The sequence below is a fragment of the Manacus vitellinus genome, unplaced genomic scaffold, assembly GCF_001715985.3.
Source record: "Manacus vitellinus isolate BGI_N305 unplaced genomic scaffold, ASM171598v3 scaffold_2_pilon, whole genome shotgun sequence".
Lineage (NCBI taxonomy): Eukaryota > Metazoa > Chordata > Aves > Passeriformes > Pipridae > Manacus > Manacus vitellinus.
In genome coordinates this window covers 28,172,354-28,192,689 of record NW_021940208.1, presented here as the reverse complement: position 1 = coordinate 28,192,689, position 20,336 = coordinate 28,172,354, and the positions used below count along the sequence as shown (strand labels likewise).

The window sequence follows — 20,336 nt, the reverse complement described above, 5'->3', positions numbered from 1 at the left end:
AGTAATTCTGTGGTTTATTGTGTCAAAATATAAACAGGAATGAGTTGTCTTTTAAAAAAATAACAAATTAAGTATGTCCCTGATTACTGATCTTCGTCTGGCACAATCACAGTATTTTTTTTTTTGAAGTTCACAATTCAAAAAAGCTTTGGGATATAGGCAGGATAAATATTTTAAAAATTATTAATAATGTATTTACATTATATTAACTGATACTGAGAAGTCCACTCAACATTGAGTAATAAAAACACATCTTTATGTTAATCAGTTTAATGTGAAATAAGAATCAGCAACTTTTTTTTCTGTTTTATGTTGTTTGTTTTTTTGAAGGATGAAGTTGTGCAGACAAAAAAGCAGTGGGTAAGATAGCTGTGTAAACTTATATGTAAATGAAATGGTCTAATATAAATTCTGCGTGGAATTCTCTGCTTTTCAGCTATCCAGCTTTAGGACAGAACATCTTTATGTCTTCATTTTATTTTTGAAGACAAGAACAAAAAAATGTGTGAATGGTCAGGTATCTAGCACTTTTCAAAATTTAATAATGTGTTCTTATCTTTGTGTTTCAAAGTGACAGATTCTCTGGCCCAGTCTGTAGTCCACCATTTAAGATGGATAATGCAGAAAGATCTTCTTGGCCAAGATGTCTTTCTTATTGGGCCCCCTGGGCCTCTCCGGCGATCTATTGCCATGCAGTATCTGGTAAGTACGTTGGTTTAAATTCTTGGAGACATAGTTATTAATGTCAGTTAGTCATTCCTATACTAGACAAGTGGTAAAAAGTTAGTCCTAGAAAATCTTGCAGCAAGCTACTTAGGAGGTAAATAAGTTTTTCCATAAATGTACTTTCCAAAGTTCAATTTTTGTTATAGACAAATAGAAAGTACAGACATTTTAATACATGCTTTTCTGCTTAAACTCCAGGGTAAAAAAAAATGAGTTGAAAAACTGTGTTACCATATGCTATCACAAATGGAGAAACAGTTTGTTCTCGGCATTATGTATGTTAGAAGATTAAGATATCTGGCTACTGTTACAGACAACAAATCGTTTTTGCTTCATTACATAAAAAAACAAACGAAGGAAAGGATTTAGTAAAGAAGTGTTCTGAGTAACATTTGGGAACAATTATTATGAGTGATTAAAGTAGATGCATGTATGATCCTCTCTTGGAATGTGGGAAGGACTTGCCTACGTCCATCTGCATGAACCATGGGAGCAACATGTACAAAATTTCTCATTTAAAAAGTCAGTGCCCTTAAATGATCAGGAGGAGAGGGTTGTTTGCCCCCAAAAGTGATGTGGGTAGGACTTGGTCTACCATGAGCTATATCGGGAATCTGGTTGGGCAGAGGGATCGTAAATGGAGGTGTATAAACAGTTGTCATAAAGATCAGTCATTCCTTTAAAAATCAAAAGATACTGATTCAAATACTAACTCTCAGAGGTAAAGCATAAAAGAGAAAGCTGCAAGATTTGAACTATGCAAAAGAGAGAAAAGATTTCTTAATTCAGCAAACCAGATGTGCTACTCGATAGCTTGATGCATTCCTTAAAAAAATGAGAAGAGTTTGGTATAACCTAAAAAGAGGACTTAGAAAACACCTGATATCCAGGCATGGGACATAGAATGTGTATTGTTATTTATGCCACTGATTTTACGCACTTGAGATCTATTAGAAAGGCTGCAGCTTACTGATTCAGTGCCATGCCAAAAAACTATGGGAAGGCTGGTCTTTCCGTGTAAGCTGATACGTGCTGTGGTGCCTTTAATGAAGATACATAAGCCTGGAAAAGTTTTATCTGCTGTTACTGAAAGCTTTTACTATGTATTCATATACATGGGGCTAACTGTTGAAAAAACAGTCTGTTTTTTTCCTTTAATTAAAGAAAGTGCAATTTTATCTACCTGCAACATAAAGGACTTGGTGGCTTTGTAACCAGTAGGCACTGAGAAAGTGGAAAGGAAATAATTTTCATAGGGTTTCATATCTTTGCTTTATTCTTTTCATACAACTATAGTTAAAAGATGCCTCATAAGAAAGTTCTGTTAAATCAGTGGTACCTTTAATTGAGGAGTAAGGGCTAAGAGCATGTCATCGTGAGTCCGTTTCCTAAGCAGAATGCATGATAACCCAGATATGGAAATAGCAGGAATATCAGTTAAATAAATATCAGTTAAAAAAAATGTGTTTTTTTATTTTTATTCATGATTTGCAGATGCTGATTGTTTTTTGGGGTCCAGAACCAGAAGATTAACTTAAACAATTTTACAGATGTTCAATGGAAAGAATATATAGCTGGTTATTTTGGTTTTGGGGAAAACAAAAGTTTATTGAGCAGAAATTGAAACCATTTTGTTTGAGGCAGAACACACTGTAAACATTTTAAAAATAAGAGATATTAGATTTTTTCAGAGTTATTTCAAATTAGTGTGCTGCTGCCTAGAGCTCTTTTGTACAAAAGTACCATTAGGCCTATTCTTAAAGTTTACTTACTGAGGTTATAGTCTTACTTTTGTAATAACTTTAATCTGTTGTCCACAGGAGCTAACAAAGCGGGAGGTTGAATATATTGCACTGTCGAGGGACACCACAGAAACTGACCTCAAACAACGACGAGAGATCCGAGATGGTAGTGCTTTTTATCTTGATCAGGCAAGTTGCACTCATGTACTACCTGATAGTTGTTTACAAGTAGTTTGAAGGAAGTAATGGTTTATATGATGAAAAATTAATATATGGATTGATATGTTTCTAATGCAAGTAGAAAGTGTCTTGCACTCTTGATCTCATGATTATCGAAAATGTTGTCTCTACCCAAATCCAAGATTACTCTGTCTCATAAGAGTACTACAGGGTTGATTTAGGCAGACAATTTTTGATATGCTTCTATAACAAGTAAGATCTATACTGTGCAAGTTAGATCAGAACTACCCTTGGTACGTCTCTTCCCCAATACTTGTAGCACATTGGATGTATTTCTGAAATTAATCTTCCGATCTAGTTTCATTGCAAAAGAGTCTAGTTCAAGTGTTTCAAACAGCTCTGTGTTTTGAAACCCAAGCACAGTAAATGGAGGCAACTGGGAGATGTGGTTTGAAAGCTCACTGCTGATGTGGACTAAAATAATGATTTAAACACTCCTGTCATCAGTATTGCCCCAGATCAGTAGCTGATTTAGTACAGCCATAGAGTGACTTGGGTTAGGTACGGTTTCTCTTCATGAGTTATCAATGGCATGTTTCCCTTCTGATTATGCAAGCAAAATACACTTCTGTCTCAGTGTAAAGAGACTAAAGTGTTTTGCTAAGGAGGATGAGTTATGAGCTAGACCAAACTCTCTCAGCAATTGTAAATCTGAAATTAAGAGGCTCCAATTGAGGAAGTATGGAAAAAGGAAGAAATAACAACCCTTTATAAAAGGATATATGTATATTGACAAAAACAGTAACAGAACACAAAAACAACTAAGCAATAATCCTGTACCCAGAAGTCCCCTTCAAAAAAGGAAACGGTCTGATACTTCTCTGTCCTCTGGCGCGATTCTAATCCCGGTTGGCAGGAGCGCTGTTGGATCACTGGAGGAGCAGAGCCTGCAGTGCTCGGTGTTGGTCAGCGAGGGCGCTGTTGGGCTCTGGCGGCCACCGCGTGGGGGGCCCCGGATCACGGGAGAAGCCAAAATGGAGATCTCCCCCCACCAAGGAGGGGAAGGGGAGAAGGGGAAAGAAGGGCAGTTTCTTTACCACAGAACTCACGTTGTCTGTGGCTGGCTGCGGTTGGGACCCCCCCCTTTCCTTGACGAGCACAAACTCTCTGATGAATTCTGAGCAGATTCAGGCTGGAGACAGGGCAGTGTGAAGGCAAACCGAGGCTGGAGAGCAGCCAGATGACCAGGTCGAGAGCAAAACGGCCTCAAAGCTTGTCCAACGCACACACACCCCTTGCCTCCGTTAAGGCAAAAAGTGAAAGTGTCCCCTGTTTGTAAGGAGAGGAGGAGAAAAACTCTTCCCCCCTCCCTGCAGTTTTTTAGAAGGGCTATTAGCTGGGAATGCAGGTCTGCCAGCTAGTTCTTTTGTATAGTTAATTACCCCTTCTTCCTCCTTGTTCAACCTCCTTCTCTTACAGTGGGATGGGGGGAAAGGAAAATTTCTGCTTGGATTTTTAGAAAAAGTAAACCTATGACAACTTCATATGAAATGTCCATTTTCCTAGATACCTAAAATTTTTACACAGATTAGGCTTCTAATTATATAAGGTGGGTGAATTCCTCTGATGTAGTATGAACTTAAATGTGTTATCTAAAACAATTTTCAGTTGGTGATGCTGTAGAGGTTAATGATATCACCATCATACAAGTGTTTTGTGAGAGAAAAGATAACCTGAAAGCTCTGTTATCTGTTTTAAAGAAACATTTTCCTTTTTTTTCCCCTTAAATTCCTGATCTCTTTTTCAGCCTCCAAACTTTCAAGAAACCTTTAAACAGACTTTGTTGAAACCATGATATATGACTTTGAGCAATGGAGGATCTTCAGAATGAAGAATTAATAGCTAATCTAAATATATATTTTTTTATTTATTTCTAGTAGTTCAGATTGTCTCGTGCTTCTCTGGAAATGTGAGGATTGCACAATATGAGATAATTTGAAGTATTTACTGTGGATTAAGGCTGTGGCTTCTCATTTGCCAGAGGATAAGAGCACTTGTGTAGGTTGTGGGATTAACTCCTTGGCTCATGTTAGCTCCATGCCTGTTTGCTGTTATGGACAGCCTTATCCTCACACTTGCTATAGGATAGTCAAGGTAATTTAGTGTAAGAGCATTAATTAACTAACGTTTGTAAGGGCCACTGGGGCTGTACTGGGGACTGTAAGAAGCTCGCCAAGATGTGAGATGGTCTGTTAACCCTGTATTTGTCTGTAGACATTGATCCCAATGCAAGTATGAGACAGCTTGCTTCACTTTGTACAAGCTGTTTTGAGTGTTCTCACTCCAGTAAGAACACTCTAGGAAGATCAGCTTTCCAGAGTAAAGGTCTAAGATTACCATCTTCCTCAATGAGTTAGAAATTTTCAGTTAAAAGGTTCTAACCAGAATCCAACACAGTGGTACTTCAGACCAAGACTTTCCTTTAGCAAGATACCATAGTACTAAAATCATGATGTCTTTACTCAGCTCATGTTTTATTCATTGTATTTGTAGCCAGTGTATGGTTAAGCTCTGAACGGAAAATAAGAAAATAAATAATTGGTATTTAGATGAACACTTAGAATATTTGAAACATGGTGTTCCAGCTGAAGTTTTCTCACCCTGCATTTTAGGTAAAGATACGTAAAATATGGTACATACTTGTGTTTAGAACCATCATAGATCTAATTATTCCATTTTATTATTGAGCTATAAAGTTTTACAGGTTACATTGGTGCCTGAATTTTAATTAGTTCATTTAATGATTTTGAGATTTGCAGATGGCTGTACCAATTCAAGACATTAGAGAAGCCGGACAGTACTCTTCTTTAAACCACAGACCATGAACTGTTTGAAGATAGAGAAAGGTATCAGGAGGTAGCCTTAACAAAATATTCCCTAAAGAGCTTGGATTGCTCCAAGTGGCATAGCTGAGCTAAAGAAAAGGTGAGGGACTGAAGATACTAGGCTCCGCTTTTCAGATTTACCTACTGTTTCCTTTCCTGTGGAATCTCATGCTTGCTCTTCATGACACCCAAGAGAAGACAGCAAAGTTCGGAAGTCTGGTTTCCAGAACACACTCTGTATGAATTCTGTGGGTTGAATAAAACTTAGCTGTTGTTTAAGATAGATGAGGCTTTCTGTATGCAAGTCTTAACATAGTACTGTAGTTTACACTTTGAATAATAATATACTATAATGAAACCTGGCATCTTGTGACCAGAAAGAACTTTAATTTAGTGAATCGTCAAGTTTGCAGACCCAGAAAGGTTTGTAAAGTTTTCTGAGTGATTGTTGAGATATTACAGTTGTTTATAGCTCTACTTTAAATAGTGACAGATTAAATGCTATAGATTTTTATCTCAGAGGTTTCCAAACATCTGCTGTATTTTAACATGAAGTTACTGAACATAATTGCAGTTAGTTATTTTAAATAGATTTGAAAGGTGGCAATTGGGAAACAGTTACTGAAATTCTGTATTGAAATGTATATTGAAGGGCCAGCGTATCAAATATTCTTGCATATTAGCGTTTCTTAGTACTAGAATGAATCAAATGGGAGATTTGGAATTAGGTAGGTAACAGAGATATCTGAAAAAGGGGTTATTTACCTCAGGAATAGGAGGCCATTAAAAGAAAGTGTAGCAAGGTGAATTTATGCTGATACTTTTGATCTCTGTTTGGCCCTGGCCACCTGTAGTAGTTTATATTCTCCCTGCCAAGTTCACTGATAAAACGGTGAATTCATCCTTGGAGGGAGAACTTCTGTATAAACTATTGTAATTGGTGTTCTACTATTGGTTCATTGTCTGCCAAGGGCATTTGAAGGAGAAATCAAAGAGGAAGGGAGGAAGGCTCGACCCCTGACTCAGTTAAGGAAGACCCCCAAAGCACACTGCGCGTGCGTTAGGGGATTTCTGAAGTTCTCATGCATGCGCAGAAGAGATGTGCTTACATAATAGGGGGTGGGACTGAGGGCCTCGGGTTGGGCGGTGCTGGCCACACCTGCGGAGGTTGAGGTCACTCAATTAATTGTATAAAAGCAGGTAGCGCTTTCTTAGAAGAGAGCTAGCTTTACCTCAAGGACAATGTTGCCTTTGGCGGGGACGCCTGCCAGTTTGTGAACTTACTGACTCTCCAAGGATGCAGCTTCTGCTATGGGTAATTATAGGCATGCTAGGTCAGTAAGATAACTTTATGGGCAACAACTGGGTAACTGGGGAGGTCGTACTGGGGGCTTATTTCTCTCCTCCTTCCTCCCTTTTGGGTTTGTTTGTTTTGTTGGCCACCTCTTGGTAATAAATATCAGTTTTGTTGAGCTTGCAACGGTGTCTTGGTTTTCAAGATTCAGTATGGTCCGAACCCTCCCTAATACAGAAAGGTAAACATTGAATTGGTAAATTCATTCCCTATTAAACTAATGTAAAATAAAGAATTTATAATGGGGTAATGGTGAATTATTTGTTTTAATTCAAGTACTGACAGCAGAAAATTCTGTTTTCTAGTCTTTACCTTGGGCCATTAATTTTGACTTTCATCTATAATTCACTGTTAAAAGCCTCAAAAATGTCATTATTGCTGTTACTGAGCTAATTAAGTAACCTCTTGATTTTATTCTGTAATTTATTCCATGGGTTAATTATGTTGTATATCAAGCAATTAGTTAAAATTGTATTACATAAATATTTAAATGATACCTTCTAATTTTGCTTTTATTGATAGAAGAGCTTGTCTTGTAGAGTGGTTTTCTGCTTCTATAACTCTTTATAGTTGAGCTGTCAACTTCATTGAACCAGTATGAAGATTCCAAGGAATTAGATTTGATATTTTTTGTCCTTTTTTTTTTTCTGATGTGGTTTTGCTTTTTATTGTGTGTGTAAAGGTATAAAAGGCACATCTCTGGTTTACACTCTTATTAGTACAGCCTTCTGCATTAGTAATTATTACATCTAAGGAAATCCTACATTATTTTAGTGTAATAGATGCATTTGGGAGAGCAGCTAAGCCGTTTTATTGGTGCTTGAGAGGTGTATTGCTCCAGGACTGTGTCACAAACCATGTTGTCTGAAATGCCTGGTTTTGTTTACCCTGTAACTTCCAGCTTTTGCATAAAATGAAGCAAACTTCCTAAACAAAAACCACTTAATAAAGTGTACAGCCTTTTCTGTTCAAGACAATCAAATTAACTGAGGTTGGAATAAGTATATAGATGTCATATGATTATGTGCTGAAAAATTACAAATTCAATGTCATGTTTTTGAAGATTTGTGGATTAAGCTGTATCCACTGTGTGGATATATATGTATATCACTGTCATTTCTGCATATACAGAATTAGACTGTTTTGGAGTATCTTTGAACTATGTGAACATATTCATTTTAATACAATAATTTTACATCCCTAACTGCACCAGCATCATAAGTTACACCATGATAAAATATAAAATTGATTGTCAAGATACCAGAAAAATAATCTTCTAACAAGGCTTGAAAGACTTCTTGTAGCAAACAATTAAATACCCAGAGTGACAGAAATGACAGCTTAAACTATCCTGTCTGTAAAATGAACATGACATGAAATCCCCTGGAGTAGCACTAAACAGATTTGAGTTTGGTTTCCTTTAATCAAAGCAGAATAGAAAGGGAACTATAAAATCAGACATGAGAATAATTGAATGAAATTATAATAATATTTGAGTGTGAGATTATAATCATATTTGAGAGTGTGTGTATGTATTTTTATATGTGTTTGTGTACACAGATAAAAATAAAAATCTTTCTGTATCTTACTAAAGAGCTGTGTAAGGGTAATTCAGCTTTAAAAAAATAACCAGTGAGAGCAAATTATTGCTCTCTATCACAGACTAATTCTGTGATTTATTAACTTACTGCTTTGGAGGAGACAGTGGGCTTTTGATGTGCTGGTAAGTTAGCCACAGCAAAGGCATTGTCAGAAAGTATAACTTCATTGACTGACTGTCACTGCAGTATCTGTCTACCTAGAACAAGGAGCGAGAGAGCAAAATTTGTAGAGAGAAGAGACAAGCATTGCACTGCTCCAAAAGTGTGAATGTTACTATTTATTTTCTTGTTTTGTCCCACATTGCACAGAAAGAGGGAAACATTAGGTAGAAATCAAGAGTATTTGGATGAACTCACTCTTTAGTGTTGTTGACATAGTATATCTTTTATCTAAAAAGAAAATGCATGGTGAGGATCCCTATATAGTAGCCTCTTAACTTTGAGAAGGGATTTTGTTTTAATCATTTGTAATATTTCTTTCATGCTACGAAAAGTGCCAGCATTTAACTTGATTTGTTAGTTGACAGTTCAAACTCTGGTATCTTGTGTTGATGTATCGGGTATGTAGAGGAATGCCTGTGACGTAATGTGGAGGAGTATTAGAACCGCGTATTTATAATTCCTTACAGACTAAAATCAAAAGTGTGAGGTTCTTTTTTCTTATGTTTGTGTCTGTTACATGTATATTCTACTTTCCTTTCAGCTGTTATTTCCTACAATGGGGGAAAGAGTAATACTTGGTAATATATGGGATCTTAATACCCATAGGCAATATGGACTTGATGGATGGTGCTCTGAGTGAAAGTGATTTCTGAGTGATAACCAACTTAATAACTTTTAGATATCTGTCAAGTACCTAATTTCCTTTTTATTTTACTACTCAAAAGGAAGAAAAACTTAAATTACCTTTCTCCCTTATTCTTGTCCTGAAGACAAGAGTTATTGCAAATGAAGATAAAAACCCTCCAAGACAAGAGTTATAGCAAATGAAGATAAAAACCCTCCAAGTTTCTTTGTTTGTAGGTATTTACGCTAGTAAGTCTGTGAAAACACTCAGTTTGCTTGTTCCTGGTTCTGGCTTTGCCCAAGAGGTAAAATGTTTCACATATCTGATGTAAATATGCTGTTGTACTAATATACCTGTTGTAAAGCAGCTACAATAGCCGGACCCTGCCTGTGTGGGGACATGATTTCTTGTAAATACAGTTTGCAGACACTATTGCAAAAACACCTGACTGTCATGTTAGGGTAAGGGGTGATGGAAATAAAACATCATTTGACGTGTGATACTTCAAAAATGGAAAAACAAAAAAGTGGAGAGGAAACTGAAATCAGTGACTGGAGAAGCAAAAATCAATGACTGTGAAATGAAAGACTGTTCCAGTTCTTGTCACATTAAGATATTTATGTTCTGATTCACTTCCTAGAGTAAACTTTACTAACCAAGTTTTCTGATTTGAAATTCCAATAAACTCAATAGTTTTTTCTTTAGCTGTTTTTCATTCTGTGCCATGGTGTTGCATTATGAATTAGATGCTCACCATTGCAGGCCATTCATCCTCACTGAAACACTAACTACTGCAGACAGCTGGATTCCCTCTTTGGATATTAACTAGCCTGTCTGACAGTGCTCTTGTATACTGCAATTTCTCTGTCTTTTGTGGGGTTTTCAATTAAAAAAGGAGTGGATAACAGTACCTGTCTTGTAATTTTCCTAACCTCACAGGGGAAAATTCACTATAAAACCTACCCAGAAAACACTTGATTAACTCAGCGGGTAGGCTGAATAGTGCATATGTAGCCCTCTACTCCATTACAGAGTGAAAAAAAAGGTTGAATTTGTTCTTAAGTTACCTTTTTAATTTGACTTATAACATTAGTTACTATTACTTTGATTTTAATAAAACCTGAACATCGCATTTGGAATATGTGTAACTCAGTATACTTGTGACCTAAATTGTAAAATGTGAAACTGTAGTATATCATTGTCTACAAAATGAAAAATTTTGTAACAAAAAACAGACTACACATTTTTGATAAATAGTAGGTCTGGGTGTCATCTTTCAATACCATTATGCATTCAGAAATTTATATTAAATAAATTCTATTTTAAACAACTAGCACAAGGTTTTAAAAATATTTAAGGAAAAAGATTACAGTAATTTTTCATAAAAAGATGATATTTTTGTTTTTAAACTGGTTGAATATGACTTTAGTAGGCCTTTATGTTACTACATAGTTTTTGTTATTTTGGAGGAAGTCTTATCGTATTCAATCATTTACCAGCAGTTGTGGTCAACTACAAGTGTGATGCCTGTCTGTAAGAACAGTCACAAGGAGAATCCTGGGAACTACAGGTCTGTTAGCCTGACCTTGGTGCCAGGGAAGGGCATGGAGCAGATTGTCTTGAGTGCCATCATGTAACATGTACAGGACAACCAGGAAATCAGGCCCAGGCAGCATGGGCTTGTGAAAGGCAGGTCCTGCTTGACCAGCGTGATCTCCTTCTGCGACAAGGTGACCCACGTAATGGATAATGGAAAGGCTGTGGATGTTGTTTACCTAAACTTCATTAAAGCTTTTGACACTGTTTCCCACAGCATTCTGCTGGAGAAACTGACTGCTCATGACTTGGATGGGTGCTGGGTTAAAAACTGGCAGGATGGCCAGGCCCAGAGAGTGATGGTGAATGGAGTTACATCCAACTGGTGGCCGGTTACCGGTCATGTTTCCCAGGGCTTAGTATTGTGGCCAGTCCTGTTTAACATCTTTTTTGTTAACCTGGATGAGGCAATGGGGTGCACCCTCAGTCAGTTCACAGACAACACCAAGTTGGGCGGGAGTGTTGATCTGCTGGAGGGCAGCAAGACTCTGCAGAGGGATCTGGACAGGCTAGATCAAGGGATGAGGTTCAGGAAGGCGAAGTACTGGATCCTGCACTTGGATCATAATAACCCCATGCAGTGCTACAGGCCAGGGGAAGAGTGGCTGGAAAGCTGCCCATTGGAAAGGGACCTGGGGGTGCTGGTTCACAGCCAGCTGAACATGAACCAGCAGAGTGCTGAGGTGACCAAGAAGGTCAGTGGTATCCTGGCTTGTATCCGAAACAGTGCAGCCAGCAGGACCAAGAAAGTGATTGTCCCTCTGTACTTGGTGCTGTTGAGGCCATACCTTGAGTCCTGTGTTCAGTTTTGGGCCTCTCACTACACGAAGGACACTGAGGTGCTGGATTGAGTCCAACGAAGAGCAGTGAAGCTGATGAAAGGTCTGGAGCACAAGTCTTATGAGGAGCAGCTGAGGGAGCTGGGTTTGTTTAGGTTAAGGGGAGACCTTATTGCTCTCTACAACTACCTGAAGAGAGGTTGTAGAAAGATGGAGGTAGGTCTCTTCTCCCAGGTGACAAGTGACAGGATGAGAGGAAGTGGCATCAAGCTGCACCAGAGGAGGTGTAGATTGGATATTAGAAAAAAATTAGACATTGTTTACAGGTATCTTTAAAATTTAGCATAGTAGTTTCCCCGGTAGGAGACAATTTTGTATGCTTCACTGCCCCAACATGTGTTTGTATGTTGATCTCTAGACTGCCTCTAAATTTCTAGAGAGTTTGCTGTTTTCATATCAGTATTATAAAAAATTATCATCTTATTGGTTCTTTTGCATCTTTTTAGAAGAATAACATGAGCCATTTACAGTAAATTACAAGCTTTAATCAATGTGCTCTTCCTTCCTTGGTAAAATGAGTAATAAAAGCTCCTAACATATTCCATTCTGCATCTCTATAATTTCTTTTTCTGTTACCTGTTACTTGTTGGTTAGTTTGAACAATGTAAATTTTAAAAACTTGATCCCTTGTATTTGACCCATGGAAATAAATTTAGAAGGTATCAATTTCCTCTGAGTTTTGTGATATTTGTTAGCATGGTAGGTTACAGGGACTCAAATGTCCACCTCCCTTCGCTGGAAAACAGACTGTGCCATGGATTTAATATCAAGTCCTTTTAGCCTGCTGCAGGCAGTCAGCATCATGTTAGCTCAAAACCAGCCAAAGTTTTGTGTTGTCTTTAGTATATGGTTGTTAAGGGTCTCTTTTCATCATAAATGACATCTGGACATTACATTGTTGTGATGTTTATGAGATACAAGAATGATTGGAAAGAATTGGGTGGATGAGTTTGTGTGGGATATTGTGCAGGTGGTGGGAACAAGATATTGCATTGGAAGGGACATCTGAAAGCTAGGCTACAGATGCTGAGAATCCTTACCTCATTAGTTCTCATGCATTTCAGTATGTGCATTGTGGGGAGCTTTTTTCTGTCCTTCATCCCTTTCTAACACTATATAACTTCATCCATGTGTTTATACAGTGTGATTTATGTCAAAACTGGGGTTTACAGCTTCCTGCACTTATATTTTGCAATGCTCAAATGGAGGAGCCCACTGTGGTTCAGCTACAGAAAAGTCAATGAAAGTCTGCTTAGGGTTGTCTTGTTTCTAAGGTGGTTTTTCCTTTAAAGGTAAAATATATGTATTTTTAGATGCAGTGTGAAACTGTGGTAAGCATTCTGTGTTACGTATTTGTTGCATAAAGCCATTACAGTGAGATCAGTGCTGTGTGAAAGGTTTCTGCTCCCAGCCTGCAGTAGCTGCAGGTATTCCCTGGAGCAGGTATCCAGGTTACCATCCTTCCAGAGCCCTGGGAGCACAGGTGGGAGGCAGCAGCATCTGTCCTCCTCTGATGAGCAAAATAGTCCCTCACTGCAGTGACAATAAATCTGAAAGTAAACATTTAAGAAATCCCTCTTGACCTTTTAACAAGTATTTATATGTTTAATCTTAGATTTATTAGCAAGGTTGCATGATATAAGCCCCCCCGTCAAATTTATGTTTGATATTAAACATTTAGAATGAACAAGGCTAGTGAGAGAGGGAGGCAGTGCAACTCTTTCTGGGTTCTCTTTATAGAATTATGAAGATTTGTTTCTTGGAAGCATTTTTAAAAAACGATTTTCAGTGGCAGATTGCAAACTTACTTTCCTTCCTCTGATTTTTTTATTGCATTTTAGTTTCCATACCAATCCATCAATACACAGATAAAGCTGAAGTAATGATTCAGAGGATGCCTTGTAGTATGCCTAGCAAAAACTTACTACTTATTAACAACCAGAATGCAGAAATAGCATAGTTCAGCAAGAGATAGTTCAGCTGTTCTGATCTTAAGAGCAGACTTTATGCTACTTAACACAAGAATTTTAGAGGTAGATGAAGTGTGCATTACTTAATTGTATTCTGGAGAAAAACTTCCATTATTTCAGATAGGCTTTGAAGATAAATAAAGGAACACAGTTTGGTCGAAGGCCAATCAGAGTACATTAGAACCCAGGTCGTGGTCATGGTATCATTGTTATGGGGTGTCTTTGATTAAGAAGTAAAAAACCATGGTTGTACATTCAGTCTTTCCTGAAGCTGATTGTTAAAGGTACATATAGGTAGGTAAAGATAATTTGAAGCTTATCTTGAAATTTTGTTTTCTCGAGAAATAGGACTTTGACTAACAACTTCGAACAGTTTCCAAGCTCTGTATTTGGTCCTGATGATCAGCAGTCAGCATAGTGTAGTAGGCTGCTTCTCAAGATTACACTGCTAAAGAAGAGTATCTTCTTTCTTGAAGTTAATGATTTTTATATACTTCCTAATATTCACTGTCAGCAGTGTCACTCCTACAGCAGATATCCTTCATATACAAGTTCAAGAAAGAGGTTTGTGTTGATACTGGAAGCCTGTCGTTTCAGTAAGCCTTCATCCATAGTGTGCGTGTCTCAACGTGAGTCAACAAGATTCTATGGATACTCAAAATATTTTGAAACCATATGAACAGAATGTGTATTTTCCTCTGGCTAGTAAAAATCAGTCATAAAGTCTTCACAGACTTAAAATGTGCATAATCCAACCAGCTTGGCAAATAAACTGTTTGTTAAAGTGTATTCTGGCTGTATTTCCAGGCTGCGTTTAGACAAAATCGCATTTTGTTCATGCCAGGTATTGGACTGTCTGGTGGAGACTCAGGTTTTCTATTCAAACGGGTTGAAGCAGATTTTTTACTTGACCAGTGACCTTTCTAGGGAAGAATGTTAATAGAGAATTTATCCTTGGTATACATTTTATGGGATAAGGAGAAGGGTATTTTATGTTGCCTGTTAGTAGGTTATAATGTCCCCAATGAACAACAACAACAACAAAATTCATTGCTTATTTAAAGAATTGGTGGTTCAGTGGAAGAGAAATAATCTAAGCATTGTCGCTTATTTTAACAGGTTTATTCCATGTTCCTCAGATACTGATTGTGAGACCAGATATAAAAATCTCGTCTTTCTAAGAAAGGAGCTTGATCTGGAGATGTGTACCAAGATTTAGTAGTTCCTTTTTTCAGTAGTGTTTGCCTGGGTCTGTATTAGATACATTAATGATTAGGGATTATTTCCGTTTTAATAGCAATGTGAAAAGCTTATGTTATGGCTAATTTACCAGTTGTTAGTTATGTTTCTAAACTGTGCATAAGAAGCATCTTAATTAATTAGTCTTATCATTTACTGTCTTCTCAGATGGATCTCTGATTCAGTTGGATGCTTTAGAACACATAGCAATCAATTTGTTGTGCAGAACTCTTCGTCTCTGTCCTTATGCATCCTTTATACATCTGCTTTCATATATAATTTTTCGAGTCATTTTTGTGTTCTAATGTTTCTCCATTATTCTTTCTCATATCTTCCTTCTTTCTCTCTGACCCAATTTTTGGCATCTATTGTATTCATCAGAGATTTCCATCTAGTATTATATGACAGGTTCTTCTGTAGGAGTTTATGGGAGGCATAATCTAAAGAGACTTCATTTGTCTCCCTTTGTAACTGTGCTTGTGACTAAAATTTTATTTAAATGTGATAGGAATGCAAAGAAAGACTCTTTGATGCCTCTAAATGTGACCTGTGCCCAAACGTGCCGTGTTGTTATCTGATTAAACTTCTGCAAATTGGAAAAGCACAAGAATGCATTGTATTTTGGAGTCTTTTACTGGGCAGTAATTAGGAATATTAGATAGCAAGTGCAGTTAATGTACTTGAGTGAATGTCATTATAATAAGGTTGCATGAAATCACCAGCACAGCTTAGTTTTACATTTTGGCTCAGCATTATGCACTTAGATAAGCAGCCATATGTAAACAACAAATTAACTAGAAAAGAAATAATTTTCTGTCCCTAAGTCTCCAAAGGATTATAAAGTCAATGGCTGCATTTTTATTCTGTTTTTGTAGAAGACCGTATTCAGTCAGGGAATATACTTCTAAATATTTTTTATTTTTTCACTTTTAAAAAAAATGTATTATTTATTAGCACTATTTTGTTTTCATCATCCATGTTTGATTTCAATAGATTTATAATCTAATCAGACTAAGCAATGTGCTGAGGATGCATTATGCTGGTGCATATTCTGAAAAATCCAAAGGAATACCAGACCTTTTTCTAAGTATTTTAATATAATTGTCAACGTGTAAAACCACCTTGATTGTATGTTTTCTGTTTAGATACCTATCCCAGAATTGTTAAAATACCCAAAAGTGCAAAATATTATGTGACATCAAAAAGAAAGGATGTCACATATTAATATATACTGTGTATACACTAAAATTCTGCAAAGTTTTATATTTTATTCTGTTGGTACAAAATAGAAGAACTTATTTCTGTCAGTCCCTGTAATAGTTAGGAGATAAAAGTCCAGCTCATGAATGTGAAGCACTGTTAAAGTAGTCAGCTGTCATTCTTCCTGATTGCTACTGATGTGAATCTTACTAATTCTTACAGAAAGAGGCACTGTTTTGGGAAACACTTGGAGGTTCTTTTTCAGCAGGATTTAATGAAATATGGAAGGTTTAATTCTATTATAATATTGTGGGGCTTTATTTTTTTTAAAAGTGTGCGGTTCGTGCAGCTACTGAAGGCAGAATTCTTGTTCTGGAAGGCTTGGAGAAGGCTGAGCGGAACGTCCTGCCAGTGTTAAACAATTTACTGGAGAATAGGGAAATGCAGCTTGAAGATGGTCGTTTTCTCATGTCTGCAGAGCGTTATGACAAACTTTTGCAGGTATGGAAATGCTCTTTGGATTTTCCTTTTTCTTTTTTTTTTTCCTGTTCTTGGTAGTGCTGGAATACTGTTGTGAAGGGGAGAGTACTTACAAATCAAATGGGGGAAATCTCACCAAGGTTTCTGTGGTTTTTTTCTGGAATGTTGCATAGAATGAAGTAGGCAGGGTAAGCTATGTGGGAAGTCAAACTACTGTTTTCAAAAACAAAAAGTTTTCATCTGTATCTTGTCTTCACAGGAAAAAGAGTAGTCCATGTTAACCTTATATGAAGTGTGTATGTTTCTAAAACGTGGAACTAAAATATACTTGTGAAAAGATATTTAAGTTGAAATTGTTCCCATGAAGTTCAGATAATGCTTCAACATTGCAATAGCCTTGTTGCTAAGCCTTTAAAATGTTAGGATACCAAACAAATGAGGTCAAGATGAGCGACACTGTATTCATTGGTGCTGTTTTGCCTTTAATTTGCAAAAGTATATGTAAAGAGCAATCTAAACTATAGAAAATGGTTAGATTGATAGGAAATGAGATTTTACTCACTAACATTATTTTTTTTTTGACAGTTTCAGTAGTACTTTGCATCTTACTTTCATGTACTGTAGTTGCCAGTCACATACCTGTCAGTCTAACACCTGCTTGCTCACGTTTCTGTCTGCCATACCTAACTGTGGTTACTTATATAATTCAGACCCATGTGGCACAGGAGGGAAATATGCACTAAGTCTTCTGTCATTGGTCTCAATTGCATGAACTTACCAGCTGTGGTGAAGTACCATAGTGAATTTCTAAAAATATATATATATTTCTTATGCCTCTCATCTGTGGTTAAAATTCTTCTGATCCATGCCTTTTCCAAAAATATTTTATTATATTTAATTAGTAGATGCAGTTATTGGAAGTATTATTATTATATTTCAAAACAAAGCTTTAAAATGTAGTTTTATTTAAAGACTGAAAATGAGAATTCAAACAGATTCAGTTGCAAAACATTTTCTTTTCCTTTTTCCATTTAACACTTTTCTAATGATTAAATGTTTCAAAATGAGTGCCTCAGGCAAACTGCTAATAGTTTATGAGTTAAATAAATCTCTTGCTACAATATTAAATCTAATATTGTTGTTTTATTGTTTGGGGAATATTGTATTATATAAACTAATGTTCATTTTGCTTCTCCTGTGTGAATAATTACTGTGCATCTAGGTCTGAAGGAAATGTACTCATGTGTGGTTTCAAGGAAGTCTTAACTGTGATGTGGAAAGATAAAGACTGCATTTTTTGGTGTAATGAATCCTTTACTTGACAATAATACATAAAGGAGGCTAGTTTTGTATTATTTAATATAATACAACATAATTTTTAAATGGAAGTTTTAAAATGGAGATTTTTAGTTGCCTTTACGCTTGTAATAGGGGGGGAAGAAGAAAAAAGCTTGTTTGTGGTAAACCAATTCTAATATTTTAGAGTAGAATAAACGTTGTGGTCTGTATATTTTCTGTTCTTCATAAAAACAGTCTTATATTAGTACCTTTTCACATGATGTAATGTAAGGTAGCATCACAACAGGCACCACCATCTGTGGGGTTTTTGGTCAAATTGCTACAGGCCTGAAAGCTGTACCTAATCAAGCATTCTTTTTATGTTCATTTTGAAAAAACTTGGTTTTACCTTCCACAGATTTGACGAGTTCAATGCTTTCTAGCCACTCTCAATGAAAGATGAGAACACTACTACATTTAGGTTGAAGGACCAGCGCTGTTAATTGATCTGAAGCTTAGTCATCATAAGTTTTTAATGATGTGGGGTTTTTTTCTTCTTGTTGCTTTATTTTAATTTATTTAGGATCATACAAAATCAGAGTTAGATGCATGGAAGATTGTTCGGGTCAGTGAAGATTTTCGAGTGATAGCACTGGGCCTGCCAGTACCTAAATACTCTGGTAACCCTTTGGATCCACCTCTTCGCTCTCGATTTCAAGCTAGAGATGTTTATCATCTGCCCTTTAAGGTGAGTGTTGTAGCAGAAGATTGGATTATTCGTACTGGGTAAAGATAATATTTTGATGTTATGTTTTACTTACCTCACCTCTGAAAAGAATTCTTGACTTATGAATTTATATCAAAGTACATTTTTAATAATATATTCCTGAGATGCAGGTTTAGAGTTGCCATGGAATGCTGCAGCAGAAAAGTAACTTCTGTAAAACATATAAGAATTTGATTTTTTTTTCTTAAATAAAATTAATTCTATGACAAGGAGTGAGTAGAATCCTCACGTCTAAATTATAGGAAAAGATAGAAAATGCCATATATATCATGACCTGTGACCCACAATATGATCCCAAAATTAATTTATTCTGTGATTTTATGTTCTATTTTCAGGACCATCTTCAGCTATTATATTCAATTGGATCAAACATTTCCACAGAGAGGTAATTTTTCATAATTAAAAAAAAAATTGAAAAAATGAATAAGTGATGTCCTTGCAGGATTCCGTGCTATTTTTGCTTCTCTATCACTGCATAGAGACAGGAACTGAAGAAATTTTTTTTATGAGTGGGTATATGCTCACACTGCTTTTTGTATGCAGCCTTCATGCTTTAGAACTTCAGTTACACCTTACTTGTTTGCTCTCAGAAGTAGTTCCAGCATCTTTAACTGTATTTAACTTTTTATGCTTTAGTATTTTAAATATAGATAGCATGTATAAAACTCTGTAATTCTTTTTCCTATGCAGAATTTCTCAGCTCCTGTCTTTTGCTACAACTCTCTGCTCTCAAGAATCTTCTACACTGGGACTTCCAGATTTTCCTTTAGACAGCTTATCGGCTGCCGTTCAGATTTTGGTATGTGCATACACATGCTGTGAAACTGTATGGGCTTAAAATTTCTCAGATCTGGTTTATTCATCTTGTCAGAAGAAGATTAACATGAATATTTAAAAAGGAAACCTGAAAAAACTAAGAATAGTTTGAGGAAGAAAAGTCTCACTCAGATGTCTCTGGATAATATTTTAACCAAGCATATAGCATAACATTGAAAGATGAAGTATGATATGACATAAAATTTGTACTGTGATTAAATGTATCTTAGCGCTCAATTTATTATTTTTTCCTCTCTAGTGAATCATGTTACCTGACTTCAGGGTCATCTATGGTTTACCTGGCAGCACTCAGGTAGTCACTGGAGAGAAATAAAAAGCACAACCTAAAAGTGCTTTGGATTTAATGTTATGCTTTAAATCAGATTGATCGCATTACAAAGACACCTGTTGTTCTCCAACTGATATGTTAAAGGACCCAAGAAACTATTCGAATGTGGGTGGAGGAAACAGTTACGATGTCTGAGATGAAGCCTACATTAGGTCTTTGGGTGGTCTGATGGATTTAGAATAAACATGGAAATGGAGGGTTACGTGAAGAGGCAGGTTTTGCACACTTGAAGATGCAGTGCTTCCTGACACCTGCGGTTCATAAGGAAATACGCAACTGTACACCTGCTGAATTTACAGTGACAGATCAGGCAGATCAGGAATAAAGCTGTGGCAGTCCTTCTGCTTTCCCAGATAGTCCTCTGTCTCTTGGACTTTATAATTACATGGTAAAAAGCCAAAGTCAGAATGGAAGGTGCCTCCTGAAGGAAGTCAGGGAGATGAGATCTGTATGAAGAGAGAGAGGGGTTGGTGCCCTTTTGCATGCAGTAAGATATGGTCAGCCTAG

General features: G+C 36.6%; 1 protein-coding gene across 1 annotated transcript in view; it reads left to right on the top strand.

Annotated features, from left to right (window-relative positions):
* VWA8 (von Willebrand factor A domain containing 8) overlaps nucleotides 1–20,336 on the top strand; it is a 179,792-nt gene that overhangs the window by 20,433 nt on the left and 139,023 nt on the right. Inside the window, exons 3-8 of the mRNA XM_018071170.2 lie at nucleotides 572–702; nucleotides 2,547–2,657; nucleotides 16,453–16,620; nucleotides 18,461–18,625; nucleotides 19,000–19,049; nucleotides 19,355–19,463. Coding sequence (XP_017926659.1) covers nucleotides 572–702; nucleotides 2,547–2,657; nucleotides 16,453–16,620; nucleotides 18,461–18,625; nucleotides 19,000–19,049; nucleotides 19,355–19,463 — 734 coding nt within the window. The remainder of the gene's footprint in view (nucleotides 1–571; nucleotides 703–2,546; nucleotides 2,658–16,452; nucleotides 16,621–18,460; nucleotides 18,626–18,999; nucleotides 19,050–19,354; nucleotides 19,464–20,336) is intronic.